Source organism: Pezoporus flaviventris, unplaced genomic scaffold (assembly GCF_033815535.1).
Source record: "Pezoporus flaviventris isolate CSIRO_AGI_PZ_B2104156 unplaced genomic scaffold, CSIRO_AGI_Pfla_v1 ptg000012l, whole genome shotgun sequence".
Lineage (NCBI taxonomy): Eukaryota > Metazoa > Chordata > Aves > Psittaciformes > Psittacidae > Pezoporus > Pezoporus flaviventris.
This window is the reverse complement of record NW_026892560.1, coordinates 1,142,924-1,157,037: the sequence shown is the minus strand read 5'-3', so window position 1 is coordinate 1,157,037 and position 14,114 is coordinate 1,142,924. Positions and strand designations below refer to the sequence as shown.

General features: G+C 65.1%; 1 protein-coding gene across 1 annotated transcript; it reads right to left on the bottom strand.

Annotated features, from left to right (window-relative positions):
- Positions 1-6,026: 6,026 nt before the first annotated feature.
- Positions 6,027-13,578, bottom strand: VPS51 (VPS51 subunit of GARP complex). The gene is made up of 10 exons (XM_061450994.1): positions 13,340-13,578; positions 12,402-12,531; positions 12,173-12,319; positions 11,411-11,633; positions 9,158-9,899; positions 8,633-8,851; positions 7,684-7,905; positions 7,021-7,142; positions 6,556-6,643; positions 6,027-6,314 (listed from the first exon to the last, which is right to left on the bottom strand). Exons 1-10 carry the CDS (start codon positions 13,538-13,540, stop codon positions 6,054-6,056), a joined length of 2,355 nt encoding a protein of 784 aa, XP_061306978.1. The 5' UTR covers positions 13,541-13,578; the 3' UTR covers positions 6,027-6,053.
- Positions 13,579-14,114: the final 536 nt, after the last annotated feature.

The following is a 14,114-nucleotide window of genomic DNA, read 5'->3' as shown; positions in this document are numbered from 1 at the left end:
GTGGCTTTTCCCTCCGCTCCCTTTCTCTTGCCTCTTCATTTGCTCTAAAGGCTGCAGCCCCCGAGGACAGGCCCCTGTGTGTACGTACCCCTCATGTTAGATGTGTGTGAGCCCTCTGCGTGCAGCCCGGGCAGCTTGTGGGGGGAGTTGTACCTGGGGGTGCTGGGGTTGTTCCCCCACTCTCTGTGCATCCAGTTTTGTCCCTCACCATGAGCATGACCTGTTTGTAAGAAAGCTCCTGTGTCAAACGCTGTTGGAATGTCTGACCCTGATAAAAGTGACTTAAACCATCTCCTGTGTGGCCTCGTCGTAGCTCTGCGCTGGGAAGCACCTGCAGTGGTTGGGATCTGTCCTTTCGGGCTTCTTTTTGCTCTGTTTCCTGAAGATGGGAAAGTTCTGCCCATGGAGAACCTCGGAGCACCTGGCACAGGGGGGAACGCTGCTGCTTTGGCAGCCCTGTGGAAGTCGCAGGGCGGGAGAGGGGCAGTTGGGCTGATGGTGCATCCCAGGGGCTCCGTGCTGAGGGATGGGCGCCCGGAGCTCCTCTGGAGCTGACCCTGGAACGGCCGAAAACAGCGGGGCTCCCGGCAGCAGCTGAAGCAGGAGCTCTGGTCATGGCGCGGGGCTGGAGCGCTGCTGGTGACGCTGTGGGGAGCAGCAGGGGCCGCACGCAGGGGTTCCAGGCTCAGGGGTTTAAGGGAGGTTTTCCCACTCGTGATTCCGGGCTTTTCCCCCTTTCTCACTGCTGTTTCCCTGGAGCTCTCGGTGCGCGTCCGCCCCGGCGCGGGGTGATGCTGGGAGCCGGGTCCTGGAGGCGCGGGGCTGGTGCGGTCCTGCCCGGGGCTGGGGTTCAGTCACGGTCACACGGGCAGGGCTCAAGCTGCTCCCGAGGGAGCACGGGCTCAGCACGGACCTGGGGCAGGCTCCTGGTTGTGGGCGCAGAGCCCTCACTGAACCTGCCCTGCCCCTGCCCTGCCCCTGCCCTGCCCCTGCCCTGCCCCTGCCCTGCCCCTGCTCTGCCGTTCTGCCCCTCTCTAAGAGGTGACAATGGCAAGATCCGCCTGCCCCATCCCTGCAGCTCCTGCCCAGCGGAGACCTGGAATCATGGAAGGGTTTGGGTTGGAAGGGATTAATTAAGATCATCCAGTTCCAACCCCTGCCACGGGCAGGGATGCTTCCCCCTTGTCCATGTTGCCCAATGCTCTGCCCAGCCCGGCCTAGGCAATGCAGCAGGACAAGAATGAGGTGGTGTTTGCCAGATGTGAGCGTGGCCATCAGAGCACTTCACTGGAGTAGAGCACAGCCCGGTCTGCGTTGTCTTTTCCAGACCGACAGAGTTTCCCTGGAGCCACAGGGAACGGCTGGAGCCGAATGCCCCCAGTGAGAGGAATGGGATTGTTACTGCGTGGTGAACGTGCGATCCCGGAGCTGGTGCCCTGTGAGGGTGCTGAGGCGCTGGCACAGGGTGCCCAGAGAAGCTGTGGTGGCCCCATCCCTGGCAGTGCTCAAAGCCAGGCTGGACACAGGGGCTTGGAGCACACCAGCGTCTGTCCCATGGCTTAGTCCTGATCTTATCCTTTGATTGTCCAGGGATTACCATGAAATATTATCATTTACTAAATCGGATCCTCGTGCCCCGGTGGCGGCTGTTGCCAGCAGCAGGGAAACCAGAGGCTTTCAGGCACATCCCAGATGTCCGTAAGTAGCTTACGGTGAAAATCGGGATTAGAGTTCCCTGCCAAGGGGTTCAGATTTCCCAGTGGTTTCCCACCTCGGGGCCCGCCGGGGCTGTGCAGGGCCCCGGGAAGCTCGTTTGCATCCAAGAGCGTCTCCTGGGGGGGGTTCTGCCTGTTCGGGCAGTGGGGACCGGAGCAGCTGCTCTGCTGCAGCCTCCCCTCGGAGCACCGGGACCTCAGCAGCGCTCGGCACGGGTTCATGCACCAGCCCCAGCGGGGGGGTCATGCCGGGCTGCGCGGCCATGGCAGGATGCGCTCCCTCCCACCCCAGGCCCTGCTGAGCTGCTGTCCCTCAGCGGGCCAATGTGAAATCCTCGCTCTCTCACAGCGGCACTCAGTGTCCTGTGTCTCACATCCAAGAACGTGGAAACAGCTCCCTCCCAGTGGGATCAGCTCTAGGGATGCAGAGATCGGGATGAGCTCCTGCCAGGGCAGCTGCTGGTGAAACCTGCCCGGAGCTCCCAGGCTGAACCCCTGGGGCTCACAGCTTGGAATCCGAGCTGGGAACAGGCAGAAGCAGGGACCAGCAGGGAACAGGGATCAGCAAGGACCAGGGACCAGCAAGGACCAGGGATCAGCAGGAAATAGGGACCAGCAAGGACCAGGGACCAGCAGGAAATAGGGACCAGCAAGGACCAGGGACCAGCAGGAAATAGGGACCAGCAAGGACCAGGGACCAGCAGGAAATAGGGACCAGCAAGGACCAGGGACCAGCAGGAAATAGGGACTAGCAAGGACCAGGGACCAGCAGGAAATAGGGACCAGCAAAGACCAGGGCCCAGCAGGAAATAGGGCCCAGCAGGAAACAGGGCCCAGCAGGAAATAGGGACCAGCAAGGACCAGGGACCAGCCCGTGCCCTGCTGACCTGCACCACTGGAAGTCCTTCTGCTTTTCCCCCAGGGGCAATGAGCTCCCAGCACAGCTTTGCCTCTCCCTGTGTCCTGTGGAACACGGTCTGGCTCTGCTCAGGAAGCATCACAGCCTTTTCCATGCGGAACAGAACCTGGTTTCTAAGCAACAGGAAAATAACCCCCCCTTTCCCCTTCTCTGGAATCCTCCACAACCACTTCACCCTCCAAACGGGACGGGGGGGACCTGCCCCATGTTTTACTGTGGTGCCAATGAAACCCTCCGCTGGCAATCAAGGGATGGCAGAAGCACCTGAGAGGTAAAGGTAAGCAAAGTGCAAGCACAGCCTCAAGGCCAGCACCGGTCGGGCTCAGAACCCTCAACAGGGGATTAGGGATACTGACAGGGATCAATAGGACGGCAGGAAGATGTTTCTGCCGGATGCAGGCAGGTAACAGCATCACCCGCGAGCCCAGCAGCAGCATCCCGGGGCTGCCCCAGTGTGGGTCCTGCAGAGCAGAGTCCATCCATGCAGGAGGCACCTCCCGGCATCGCAGGGCTCTTCCCTAGGGAAGGCACCCAAAGGGAGGAGGCGGCAGCGCCCCTGGGCTGCTGGAGCTCAGGATCTGGCTGTTGTCAGGTCAGCCCCGTTGTCCATCCCCAGCTCGCTCCTGTAGAGTCCAGGGCTGGCACTGGTGTTATTCCAGGGATCATCAGCATCGGATCCAGCTGCCAGTGCCCCGTTCCTGGAGGCAGGTTCTCCATGTGCCACTGGGCTGAGAGCAGTGGGAGCAGCTATTGGAGATGTTCCTCCCTAATGGGTGGTTGTTTCCGTCCACGCAGCAGCCTCCTCTTTGTGCACAGATGTATTTATATCAGAACATGGGGCTCAGGAACACATGGGAGGTCCTGAAGGATGGGAACTGCAGGAGAGGAGCGGGGAAACAATAGGGAACTATTGTGCAAGAGGGTTGGCAGCGGCTCTGCATGAACACCCCTTGGAAGCCTGGAAGGGATGGGAATGAATGGGAAGCGAAGGGAACAGGGTGGAGCTGGATGAGCTTCAGGGTCCCTTCCGCCCGCACCAGGCTGGGATCCTGGGGTCAGGGTGAGCTCTGCCCTTCGCTCCCTTCCTGCTCCCCCTCAGCTGTGACCCGCGGCACTTTCTTTCCTGGGTCTCTTGAAGCCTTTCAGGCCCTTTCTGAGGCTCGGTTTGGTGAGAACGCGGTGACACAGAAACCCCAAAGCAGGGAAACCCCAAAGCAGGGAAACCCCTCGCATCGAACGCACGTCTCTGGGCTCACCTGAACCACGACACAGGGAGCTCCGACCCGCTCTGGGCTGGGGGTTCCCACTCTGTGCCCGGGAGAGGGTCCCGGTGCCCCCAATGGATTCAATCCACGCAAGAGCCAGACCCCGAGCTCTGGGGCTTTCTGCCTGCAGCAGGGCGCAGGGAGCACCCAGGCTGCCAGCCCCGGCCTCCTTTGCCTCTCCCTCCTTTGCCCTCGCAGCTTTCCACGGACCTTTTCCCTTTGTTTTTCGGGGGTTTGGGTTGGTTTTTTTCCTGTCCATTCCCCTCGAGCTCAGCATCACCTCTGCTGCAGCACCCCCCTTAACCGCAGTCACCCAGGGCTGTGGGACCCCCCCACAGGGGTTTCCACCTCCTCAGCAGGGCAGGGGTGGAAGAGCCCCGGGGGGTAAGAGCTGGGCTCAGCTGGGGGGCGTCCGTGTGATGAACTGCGGCTTGCTAGGGAGGAAATCACCCCCCATGGCCCTGCTCCACAGCTCCTGCTGCCGGCCGGAGCCTGGTGCTTGCTCGGTCTTGCGGCAAAGGGGAAGCCGTTGTGGTCCTCGTGCCGTGGTGATGGCGATGGGTTTGAGCCCCTGCAATGTCCGGCTGGGGCCTCAGTTCCAGCTCTCCCTTGCCCTGTGCTGCTTCTCCTGGAGCAGCTGGGCTGGGGCATCCACGAGCTGGGTTTGCTTTGGGGTTCTCCATAGGGAGCTTTAGGAAAACCTCCGTGGGGCTGCTCTTGAGCGCAGGAGCAACCGGACGCTCTCCCACCTGTGCTTCCCAGGCCTCGCAGGAGGCGCCGGCTGTGGACGGGAGCGTTCAGCTTCCTCCCCGAGCAGCCGCATTCCCTGGTTTCTGGTGTGCACGAGGAGCAGAGCGGGCGCAGCTCGGTGCTGTCTCGGTGCCGGGCGCTGCTCTCACCTCCCTTGGTTCTCCGTGCCCTGAGCCCGTTAAACCCCTGACCCTGGCCGGGATGGGGCTGGCTGCTGCCTGGGGTCAGCATCCACTTCCCAGCTCTCAATGGCCTCGCTGCAGGGAGGGAGCAGGAACTGCAGCCCTGCACTTCCCAGCAGCAGAATTCCCCCTGGGATGCTCCTCGGGCCCTTGTTTGTGGCAGAGGAAGAGAGCTTGTGCAAGAGGTCACCTCTGCCCACTGCCCCATGGGGAGCAGGCACGGAGGGGAGCCCCCTTCACCCCTACAGCCCCAAGCACAGGCAGAGGACACAAAGCACAGCTCACGCTTTAATTACTGTCCCCACTGCGCCCAGCGTGTTCCCAGGCACAAGGGGATGTCACCACATGTTGAGTGTCACTGGCGTGAGGGGACAACGTGGGGTGTTATCAGGGCTGGGGCTGTCTTTGACATGGGGAGACCTGTGTGGGGACAGGGGGTGTCCCTGCACATTGCCAGGGGTGGGTATAGGGGCTGTCCTCATGTGCTGCTGTGTGGGGAAGACACAAAGAGTGTCCCAGGACGTGTGGGGAGTCACAGGGTACGGACCCCTCCCTGGCTATGCAGCAAGACCCAAGATGTGTCCCCTCATAGACACATCCCCATGGTGACAAAGATGTCCTGCATTGCTGTGTGCTGCCATGTCCTGCACATCACCCCCCATGTCCTCCCATGTGCTGCCATGTCCTGCTCATCACCCCCCCATGTGCTGCCATGTCCTGCTCATCACCCCCCCATGTGCTGCCATGTCCTGCACATCACCCCCCATGTGCTGCCAAGTCCTGCACATCACCCCCCATGTGCTGCCACGTCCTGCACATCACCCCCCACGTGCTGCCACGTCCTGCACATCACCCCCCACGTGCTGCCACGTCCTGCACATCACCCCCCATGTGCTGCCACGTCCTGCACATCACCCCCCATGTGCTGCCACGTCCTGCACATCACCCCCCATGTGCTGCCAAGTCCTGCACATCACCCCCCATGTGCTGCCACGTCCTGCACATCACCCCCCATGTGCTGCCATGTCCTGCACATCACCCCCCATGTGCTGCCATGTCCTGCACATCACCCCCCATGTGCTGCCAAGTCCTGCACATCACCCCCCATGTGCTGCCATGTCCTGCACATCACCCCCCATGTGCTGCCACGTCCTGCACATCACCCCCCACGTGCTGCCACGTCCTGCACATCACCCCCCACGTGCTGCCACGTCCCCGTGCCCTACCCGCGCTCGCAGATGAGCTCGACAACGCTGTGCTCCATGGGCACGGGGTCGAGGCACCGGTGCGCGGCGCTGGCGGCCACCTCGTCCAGCAGCCCCTGCACCACGCGCTCGTCGGCGGCGAAGCGCCACAGGTAGAGCTGCAGGTAGTGCCCGTCCACCTGCACCTGCTGCAGCCCGAAGCGGCCCAGCGTGCGCAGCCGCACGCACTCCAGCAGCGTCTTCAGGCTGATCTTGATGATCCCTGTCAGCACCGACACCTGTGCGCGGGGACAGCGGGGACCGTGCCACGGCGCTGGCCACAGGTCACCAACCCCCAGGCCTCGGCAGCACGGGGACGTGGGGACACCCCTCTCCAGACCATCGGCTCCTAGGAAGCTCCCATCCCAGTCACCAGTGCCGTGGGGTACGTGGCAGGCAGGAGGTGGGGAGGTTGGGGACTGTGGGGGCATCGGGACCGGAGGGGACCCTGGGGACAAGGGGATGTTCCCGCAGCCTCACCTTGTTGAACTCGACGGGGCTGAAGATGTCAATGCGCTCGGAGAAGAGCTTCTGGATGTTGCTGAGCAGGTGGGTGTCCATGGGGGCACTGGGGGTGGTGACACCAGGACAGTCAGGGGCACGGGGACAGTCGAGTGCTTGAAAAAGCCAGGGGATGTGGGGCCAGGGACGCAGCGTTGTCAGCGGACAGGGGAAGCAGACGGAGATGGTTGGAGGAAGAAGGGATGCTTGGGGAACACAAGGATGGGCGGTGGACGTGGAGACAACTGGGGAATGTGGGGATGGCAACAGGACATGGGGAGATGAGGCAATTGTGGGGCACACGGCAGTGATCTTTGGGGGATACTGGGGCAGGTGGGGGAGCACGGGGACACACGGGAAGCATCTGGGAACACAGGGGCAGTTTGGGGATGCAAAGGGGGTCACGGGGAAGCTGTGGTGGGTACTGGGGGGCACAGTGCTGACCTGGGGGTGTAGCTGGGGGCGTAGCGCCCTGGGGCCCGCGAGCTGCTGTACACAGAGAAGGCTCTTCGGCTGGAGTCACTGCTCTGCGCCCGCCGCACGCCCTCCTCGAAGAGCTGCCCCACCTGCAGCAGCTCAGCCTCAGCGCTGCCATCCTGAACCACCCCAAGTACCCCCCGGTGCTCCCCAAGCTGGCCAGGATCCCCCAGACCCTCTGACACCCTTCCAAGGATCCTCAAGGGGACCTTGGGCATCCCCTATTGACCCTCAAGACAGCAGCCTCCCGGATGCCCTGGTACTCCCAGCTGCCCCTGGAAACCTCTGGGAATCACAGAACAGTTTGGGTTGAAGGGACCTTAAACTCATCCAGCTCCAACCCCTTCCACTGGAGCAGCTTGCTCCAAGCCCCTGTGTCCAGCCTGGCCTTGAGCACTGCCAGGGATGGGGCAGCCACAGCTTCTCTGGGCACCCTGTGCCAGCGCCTCAGCACCCTCCCAGGGAAGAGCTTCTGCCTAAGAGCTCAGCTCAGCCTCCCCTGCTTGGTAACTGCCAGGGATTTCATGGAGCCCTGTGGAGACGCTCCAAGGACTTCCTGAAGCCTCGAGGACCTCACGGGGACCCCCCCATGGGACTTCAGCCCCCTCGGGGCCGCGGTGTGGGCCCAACCTGGACGTCGATGGCGGTGATGTCCTCGACCACGCGCTTCATGACGGCGCGCACGTTGCGGGGCTCCACGGTGCTCAGCCAGTCGCGCGTCTCCACGCTCTTGCGCAGCATCTGTGCCAGGGCCGCGCCCTGCGCCTGCACGTAGTGATCCAGCAGCCGCTGCGCCGCGCCTCGCGCCTCCGCGCACAGCACCGGCCCCGGCGTCACCGCACGCGCCCCGTCCTGCGGGGACGTGGGACATGTGGGGACGGGCAGGAGCGCCCCGCACCTCCCCGCTGTCCCCATCACGGGGCCATGGGGATATCCCCTGAGCCTCCGGCTGTTCCACAGCACACGGACACCAGGGACCCATGGGGTGCAATCCAGGCCACCCCACCTGCAGCAGCATCGCTGCCATCCCTGTATCTTCAGGGCATCCGGGGGGCTTTGGGACGTGCAGAATCCCCTTGGGGACATCTGGGAGACACTGGCCCAGGTAAGGAGCTGTCATGTGTGCTGTACCCCAGGGTCATACCCTGGATGGACATGGGGGTAACAGCAGGGCACAGGGAAGGGCTTGAGGACATTTTGGGGTCCACCAGAGATGCCTCTGAGCACACAGAGGTAGAAGCAAGATCCCCATAATCTCCGCACACACCATTGTCCCCAGGACCCCCCTCTGGGTGGACACAATGCCACAGAGCAACTTAGGGGTATTTGAAGGCATGTAGGGCCACCTGGGACCCCCCTGGAGCCATCTGGGGTAGAATCAGGCCCTTTAGTGTCCACTCAGGGATGTTTTCGGGGACACTGATGGAAGGAAAACCCCGTGCACCACATGGTAACCACCACTGTGTCCCGAATAGATGATGTGACGTGGCAGTGGGGAGCCCTTTTGCGGCATCCTGGGGACAGTTGGGGTCCCCTTAAGGCCATTCTGGGGCCAACTGGGGCAGTTTTGGGGGCTCACCTGGGGGGGGAACTGCTCGTCGGTCAGAGTCAGGATGTAGCTGATGGTGGTGGCCTCGTAGTCCAGACAGAGGCGGGCCAGGAGCAGCAGCAGGGCCGGGGGTGCTGCGGGGGCCCCTCGCTCAGCTGGGCCATCAGCGAAGCCGCGGGCGGTGCGGCAGAGCCAGCGCACGAAGGCCACCACCAGCCCTTCCCGCACAGCCTCCACGCAGAACTCCCCCTGCAACAAGGCCCAGTTACACCCCAAAAATACCCCCCCCGGCCCCAAAACCCATAAAGTGCCCCTTTAACCCCCCCATGAGTGCGTCGTGTCCAAGGCCAGGCTGGACACAGGGGCTTGGAGCAAGCTGCTCTAGCGGAAGGTGTCCCATGGCAGGGTTGGAGCCGGATGAGCTTTAAGTTCCCTCCCAACCCAAACCAGTCTGGGATTGTATGAAACTGCCTGGGGCAGCCTCCAGGATGCCCACAGCCCCCCGATTCTGCCTCACGCAGGCCCCATCCTGCCCTGTGCCCCCCCGGAGCTCACCTTGAAGTAGGGCAGGCTGGCGAAGGCGACGTCCTTGGCGGTGAAGAGCTGCACGTAGGCCAGCACGGCCTTGAGCTGGCTGAGCACGGAGGCGGCCAGCGTGGCCAGGAGGTCGGGCAGGCCGGGCCCCTCCTTGCCGGGGGGCCGGGGGGCAGCCAGCGCCTGGCGCACATCCCCGAGGCAGCCCATGAAGAAGGTCTGCAGCGCCCGCAGGTACCGGTCCACGCGCTCCCGCGCCGCCCGCGCCACCAACGCGGCGCCCGCCTCGGCGCCGGCCGCGGGGAGCAGCTCCAGCAGCGCGCGGAGCCGGCGGTGGAAGCGGTCGAGCGCCCGCACCAGCAGGGACGTGTCCCCCAGGCCCCGCTCCAGCGCCAGGCGCCGCTCCAGCAGCTCGAAGTAGCGCGCGGTGAGCGCGGCCGCGAAGGCCTCCAGGCGGCCCGGCCCGGCGCCCGCCCGGCCCTCGAAGAGGCTGCGGTAGGAGCCCGCCAGCAGGCACAGGCTGCCCACGAAGGCCGAGCTGCCCCGGTCCACGAAGTCCAGGATGTCGGAGGCGGGCGGCGGCGTGGCCGCGGCGCCGGGGGGGCCGGGTGGCGGCAGCTCGGCCTCCAGCGTCGCCAGCTCGGCCTCCAGGCGGGCGCCCGCGTGGCTCAGGAACTCCTCACACAGCTCCTCGGGAGGCTCCTCCAGCTGCAGCAGCATCTCCACGCACTCGGTGAGCTCCTTGGGGTCCAAGGTCTCATCCCTGGGGACGGGCGAGAGGAGGGGTTACGGGGGCAGGAGGCTCCGGGGTTCGGGTCACCGCAAACAGGGAACAGCAACGGAAGCCATCGGTAGGCTTCAGAGTAAACAGCAATTAATGAGGAAACAAAGCGGGGGGCACTAATGCTCCAGAGGCAGCAGTGCGTGTAGTAATAAAGAACTCACGGCAGGTTTCAGGGCTTACAGAAGTAACAAACCCCCTCAGAAGGTTCCAGAATTATGCCTTGGCCATGAACACATGAGAAAACCCCAGTAGTGGTCAGACTGAACCTCGTACTCTATGAATGCTCTGCATGAGGGATCATAGGATCATGGAGTAGAACCACAGACTAAGTCCAACCGCCTGCAATGAGCAGGGACATGTTCAATGAGATCACGTTGCCTGGCCTGGAATGCCTCCAGGGATGGTTCCTCACACTAACAACATGCTCCAGTGTTCCCTTCTCTGGGATGTTTCTCGGGGGCTGTTGTCATTAGGATTCAGATTTAACACTCCCATCCCTTGAAAAGCTGTCCTGCTGTAATTGTTATCAGTACGTTTCAGGGTTAACGCACCACAACCACCACCATACCCGAAAGGGGGCTGTTCATGGAATGGCTCTCATTAGTCTCCAGAGTGACACCCCCCCCCCCCAAGGCTGTTCCCTGGCGCTGTCACCAGCAGGCTCTGCAGTGACCCCCCCAGGCTGTTCCCCAGCAGGCTCTGCAGTGACCCCCCCACAGCTGTTCCCCAGCAGGCTCTGCAGTGACCCCCCCTGGCTGCTCCCCAGCAGGCTCTGCAGTGACCCCCCCCAGGCTGTTCCCCATCAGGCTCTGCAGTGACCCCCCCAGCTGCTCCCCAGCAGGCTCTGCAGTGACCCCCCCCGGCTGTTCCCCATCAGGCTCTGCAGTGACCCCCCCAGGCTGTTCCCCATCAGGCTCTGCAGTGACCCCCCCAGGCTGTTCCCCAGCAGGCTCTGCAGTGACCCCCCCCCCAGCAGGCTCTGCAGTGACCCCCCCCCCAGCTGTTCCCCAGCAGGCTCTGTAGTGACCCCCCCCCCCCCCCCAGGCTGTTCCCCAGCAGGCTCTGCAGTGACCCCCCCCCAAGCTGTTCCCCAGCAGGCTCTGCAGTGACCCCCCCAGTTGCTTCCCAGCAGGCTCTGCAGTGACCCCCCCAGCTGCTCCCCAGCAGGCTCTGCAGTGACCCCCCCAGCTGCTCCCCAGCAGGCTCTGCAGTGACACCCCCCCCCAGCTGCTCCCCAGCAGGCTCTGCAGTGACCCCCCCCCAAGCTGTTCCCCAGCAGGCTCTGCAGTGACCCCCCCCCCAAGCTGTTCCCCAGCAGGCTCTGCAGTGACCCCCCCCCAAGCTGTTCCCCAGCAGGCTCTGCAGTGACCCCCCCCAGGCTGCTTCCCAGCAGGCTCTGCAGTGACCCCCCCAGCTGCTCCCCAGCAGGCTCTGAAGTGACCCCCCCAGCTGCTCCCCAGCAGGCTCTGCAGTGACCCCCCGGTGCTCACCGGAGGCGTGCACGCAGGCGCTGGGCCAGTTCGGCCATGATGGCGCGGCTCTCGTCCTCGATGGCGCGGAAGGAGGGCAGATGCCGGTAGTGGCGGAGCACGGCGCGGGCGCGCGCGTGGCAGCGCAGAGCACGGGCGGGCTCAGCCCCTGGTGCTGCCCAGAGCCGCAGCCGCCCCGGCACCTCCACCAGGGACTGCAGCTTCCGCAGCAGCGCCTGCACCCCTGCGGCCAGAGGGACCGGGCCATAGGCCAGGGCCTGGAGCTGGACCTGCCCCGCCAGGGTCCATCCACCCCCCAGATGTGCTCCTCAGCACCCCCACTGTTATCTGCCCACCACCCCCTGAATCTGAGCCGTCCAACCCCCTCATATCTGCCCCAGTCCCCTCAGATGTGCCCCAACCCCCTCAGATCTGCCCCAACCCCCTCAGATCTGCCCCAACCCCCTCAGATCTGCCCTCCAGGGTCCCCCAACACCCCGTTATCTGCCCCAAACCTGCCCCATAACCCCAAGATCTGTGCCCCTTACACCCCCTGGATAGGCTCCTCAGCCCCCACCCCCCATTATCTATCCTCCACCTCTGCCCCATAACCCCCAGATCTTTACCCCAAGTCTCCCCCAACCCCTTCAATCTACCCTTACCTATAAGATTTGCCCCCAGGGTCCCCTCCGCCCCAAGATCTGCCCCCCAGACCCCTACATCTGCCCCCAAGAGCCCAGCCCTGCCCCTAGGGCCTCCCCAGGGCCTCCCCCCCCGCCATACCGGCGAGCTGCGCGCCACGGCGGTGCCGGTCCTGCAGCGCGGCGCTGACGCGGGCGCTGGATGTGCTGATGGCGGCCATGTTGGCTGCCAGGTCGTCCATCTCGGCCTCCATGTGCCGGAAATCCACCTTCATCTTCCGGATGGTGTCTGGGGAGCAGGAGCCACACGTGGGGTCCCTCGGCTGCCCGGGACCCCCCCGGTGCCCGCGTGCCCCCCGCCGGGTGCTCACCGGTGGCAGAGATGAACTTGTTGTAGTTCTCATAGAGCAGGGTCTGCATGTCGCTGTCCAGGGCGCGGATCTCCCGGCCCAGCTCGGCCTCGCGCGCCAGCAGCTGCGCCAGGGGACACTCGCTGCGGACCTGGGGGGGGGACAGGGGCATGAACACCCCAACCACATTGCAGCCAGAGCCACTGCCCCCAGCCCCCTGCTCCCAGCCCCACTGCCCACAGCCCCACTGCCCCCAACCCCCTGCTCCCAGCCCCACTGCCCCCAGCCCCCTGCTCCCAGCCCCACTGCCCCCACCCCCCTGCTCCCAGCCCCACTGCCCCCAGCTCACTGCTCCCAGCCCCACTGCCCACAGCCCCACTGCCCACAGCCCCACTGCCCCCAACCCCCTGCTCCCAGCCCCACTGCCCCCAACTCACTGCTCCCAGCCCCCCTGCTCCCAGCCCCACTGCCCCCAACCCCCTGCTCCCAGCCCCACTGCCCCCAACTCACTGCTCCCAGCCCTGCTGCCCTCAGCTCACTGCCCCCACCCCCACTGCCCCCCAACCAACTTCCCCTTCCAGGCCCTTGATTTACCCCAATAAGCCTATGACTGCCCCTCTGGGGCCCTACCTGCCCCTCGGGTCCCCCCCCCCCCCAGGATGGCCAGCTGCCCCTTCAGAGCCCTGACTACCACCGAGGGAGTGCTGTCAAGACCCCCAGATCCCCAAATGTCCCCCTGGGATGTTCATCTGCCCCCAGGAGCTCTAACTGCCCCCAGTGAGTGCTGATTGCCCCTGCCCCCCCCCCAGCTGCCCCACAGGACCCCGATATTGCCCCCATGGAGCCACCCGTGATCTACAGCCCCTGTGGAAGGCGATCCACAGGGTCCCTCCCCGGGGGTGCCGCTGCGTGGGGTGTCCCCGGGGACCGGGCGCTGTCACGGCGGGCTCAAAGGTCACCTTAGTGAGGAAAACCTCGGGGTCGAAGTGGGGCCCGTTGATGTCGGCGGGGTCCGGGGCCGCCTCGGCCGCCTCTGCCGCGGAGGGGCCGTAGTAGCGCTGGAGGGGCCCATGGGGCCGCCGCCACCCGCCGGTACCGGAACCGCTGCCGGGCTCGGGGCTGCCCCCGCCGCCGCTCCCCGCCGCCTCCGGCTCCGCCATCGCGCCACCGCTTCCCGCACTTCCGGCCCGGCCCCCGAGCGTCACTTCCGCCGCGACGTCGCTGTCGCCGTGGCAACCGGGCTCCGTGCCCGTCATGGCGGTCCCAGCGCTGGCCCCGGGCCGCGGCCGCCCCATCCCGCCCCGTCCCGCTGTGTCCGGGGGTGAGGACGCGGGAGGAGGCGCCGGTCCCGAGGGGTGAGCGGCGGTGGCGGCCCCGGCCCCTCAGGCGGCGTCCGTGCGAGCGCTCCCCTCGGGGCGGTGGGGACCCTGCGGGGACGCGCCCGGCCCCTGCTCCCCCGGCCCCCTCCGGTTCCTCATCGGGGGCTGCCCCGGAGCCGCCCCCAGCGGTTGGGGAGGGGGTGTCATGGGGGGGGGGGGCACGGGGGCCGGAGCAGGAGCCCCGGCTGAGCCCTGCCCGGTGGCGGGACTCGTGGCTCCGTTTCTGGGTTGAAATCAGCATCTGCGCCCCGAGCGGCCTTGCCCGCCCCCAGGGGTGGGTTTGATCCCCCCGAAGCTCCTTTCCCTGCCCTCACAGCCCCCAAGCAAGGGGCGAAACACCAAGGAGGACCAGAAG

Excerpts from the sequence above, each read along its gene's own strand:
- VPS51 (XM_061450994.1), bottom strand. The coding sequence starts at position 13,540 with ATGGCGGAGCCGGAGGCGGCGGGGAGCGGCGGCGGGGGCAGCCCCGAG. Across the intron at positions 6,644-7,020 it reads GCCCCCAGCTACACCCCCAG|TGCCCCCATGGACACCCACC; the intron begins GTCAGCACTGTG and ends CACCACCCCCAG. Across the intron at positions 6,315-6,555 it reads GCCCCGTCGAGTTCAACAAG|GTGTCGGTGCTGACAGGGAT; the intron begins GTGAGGCTGCGG and ends CCCCGCGCACAG.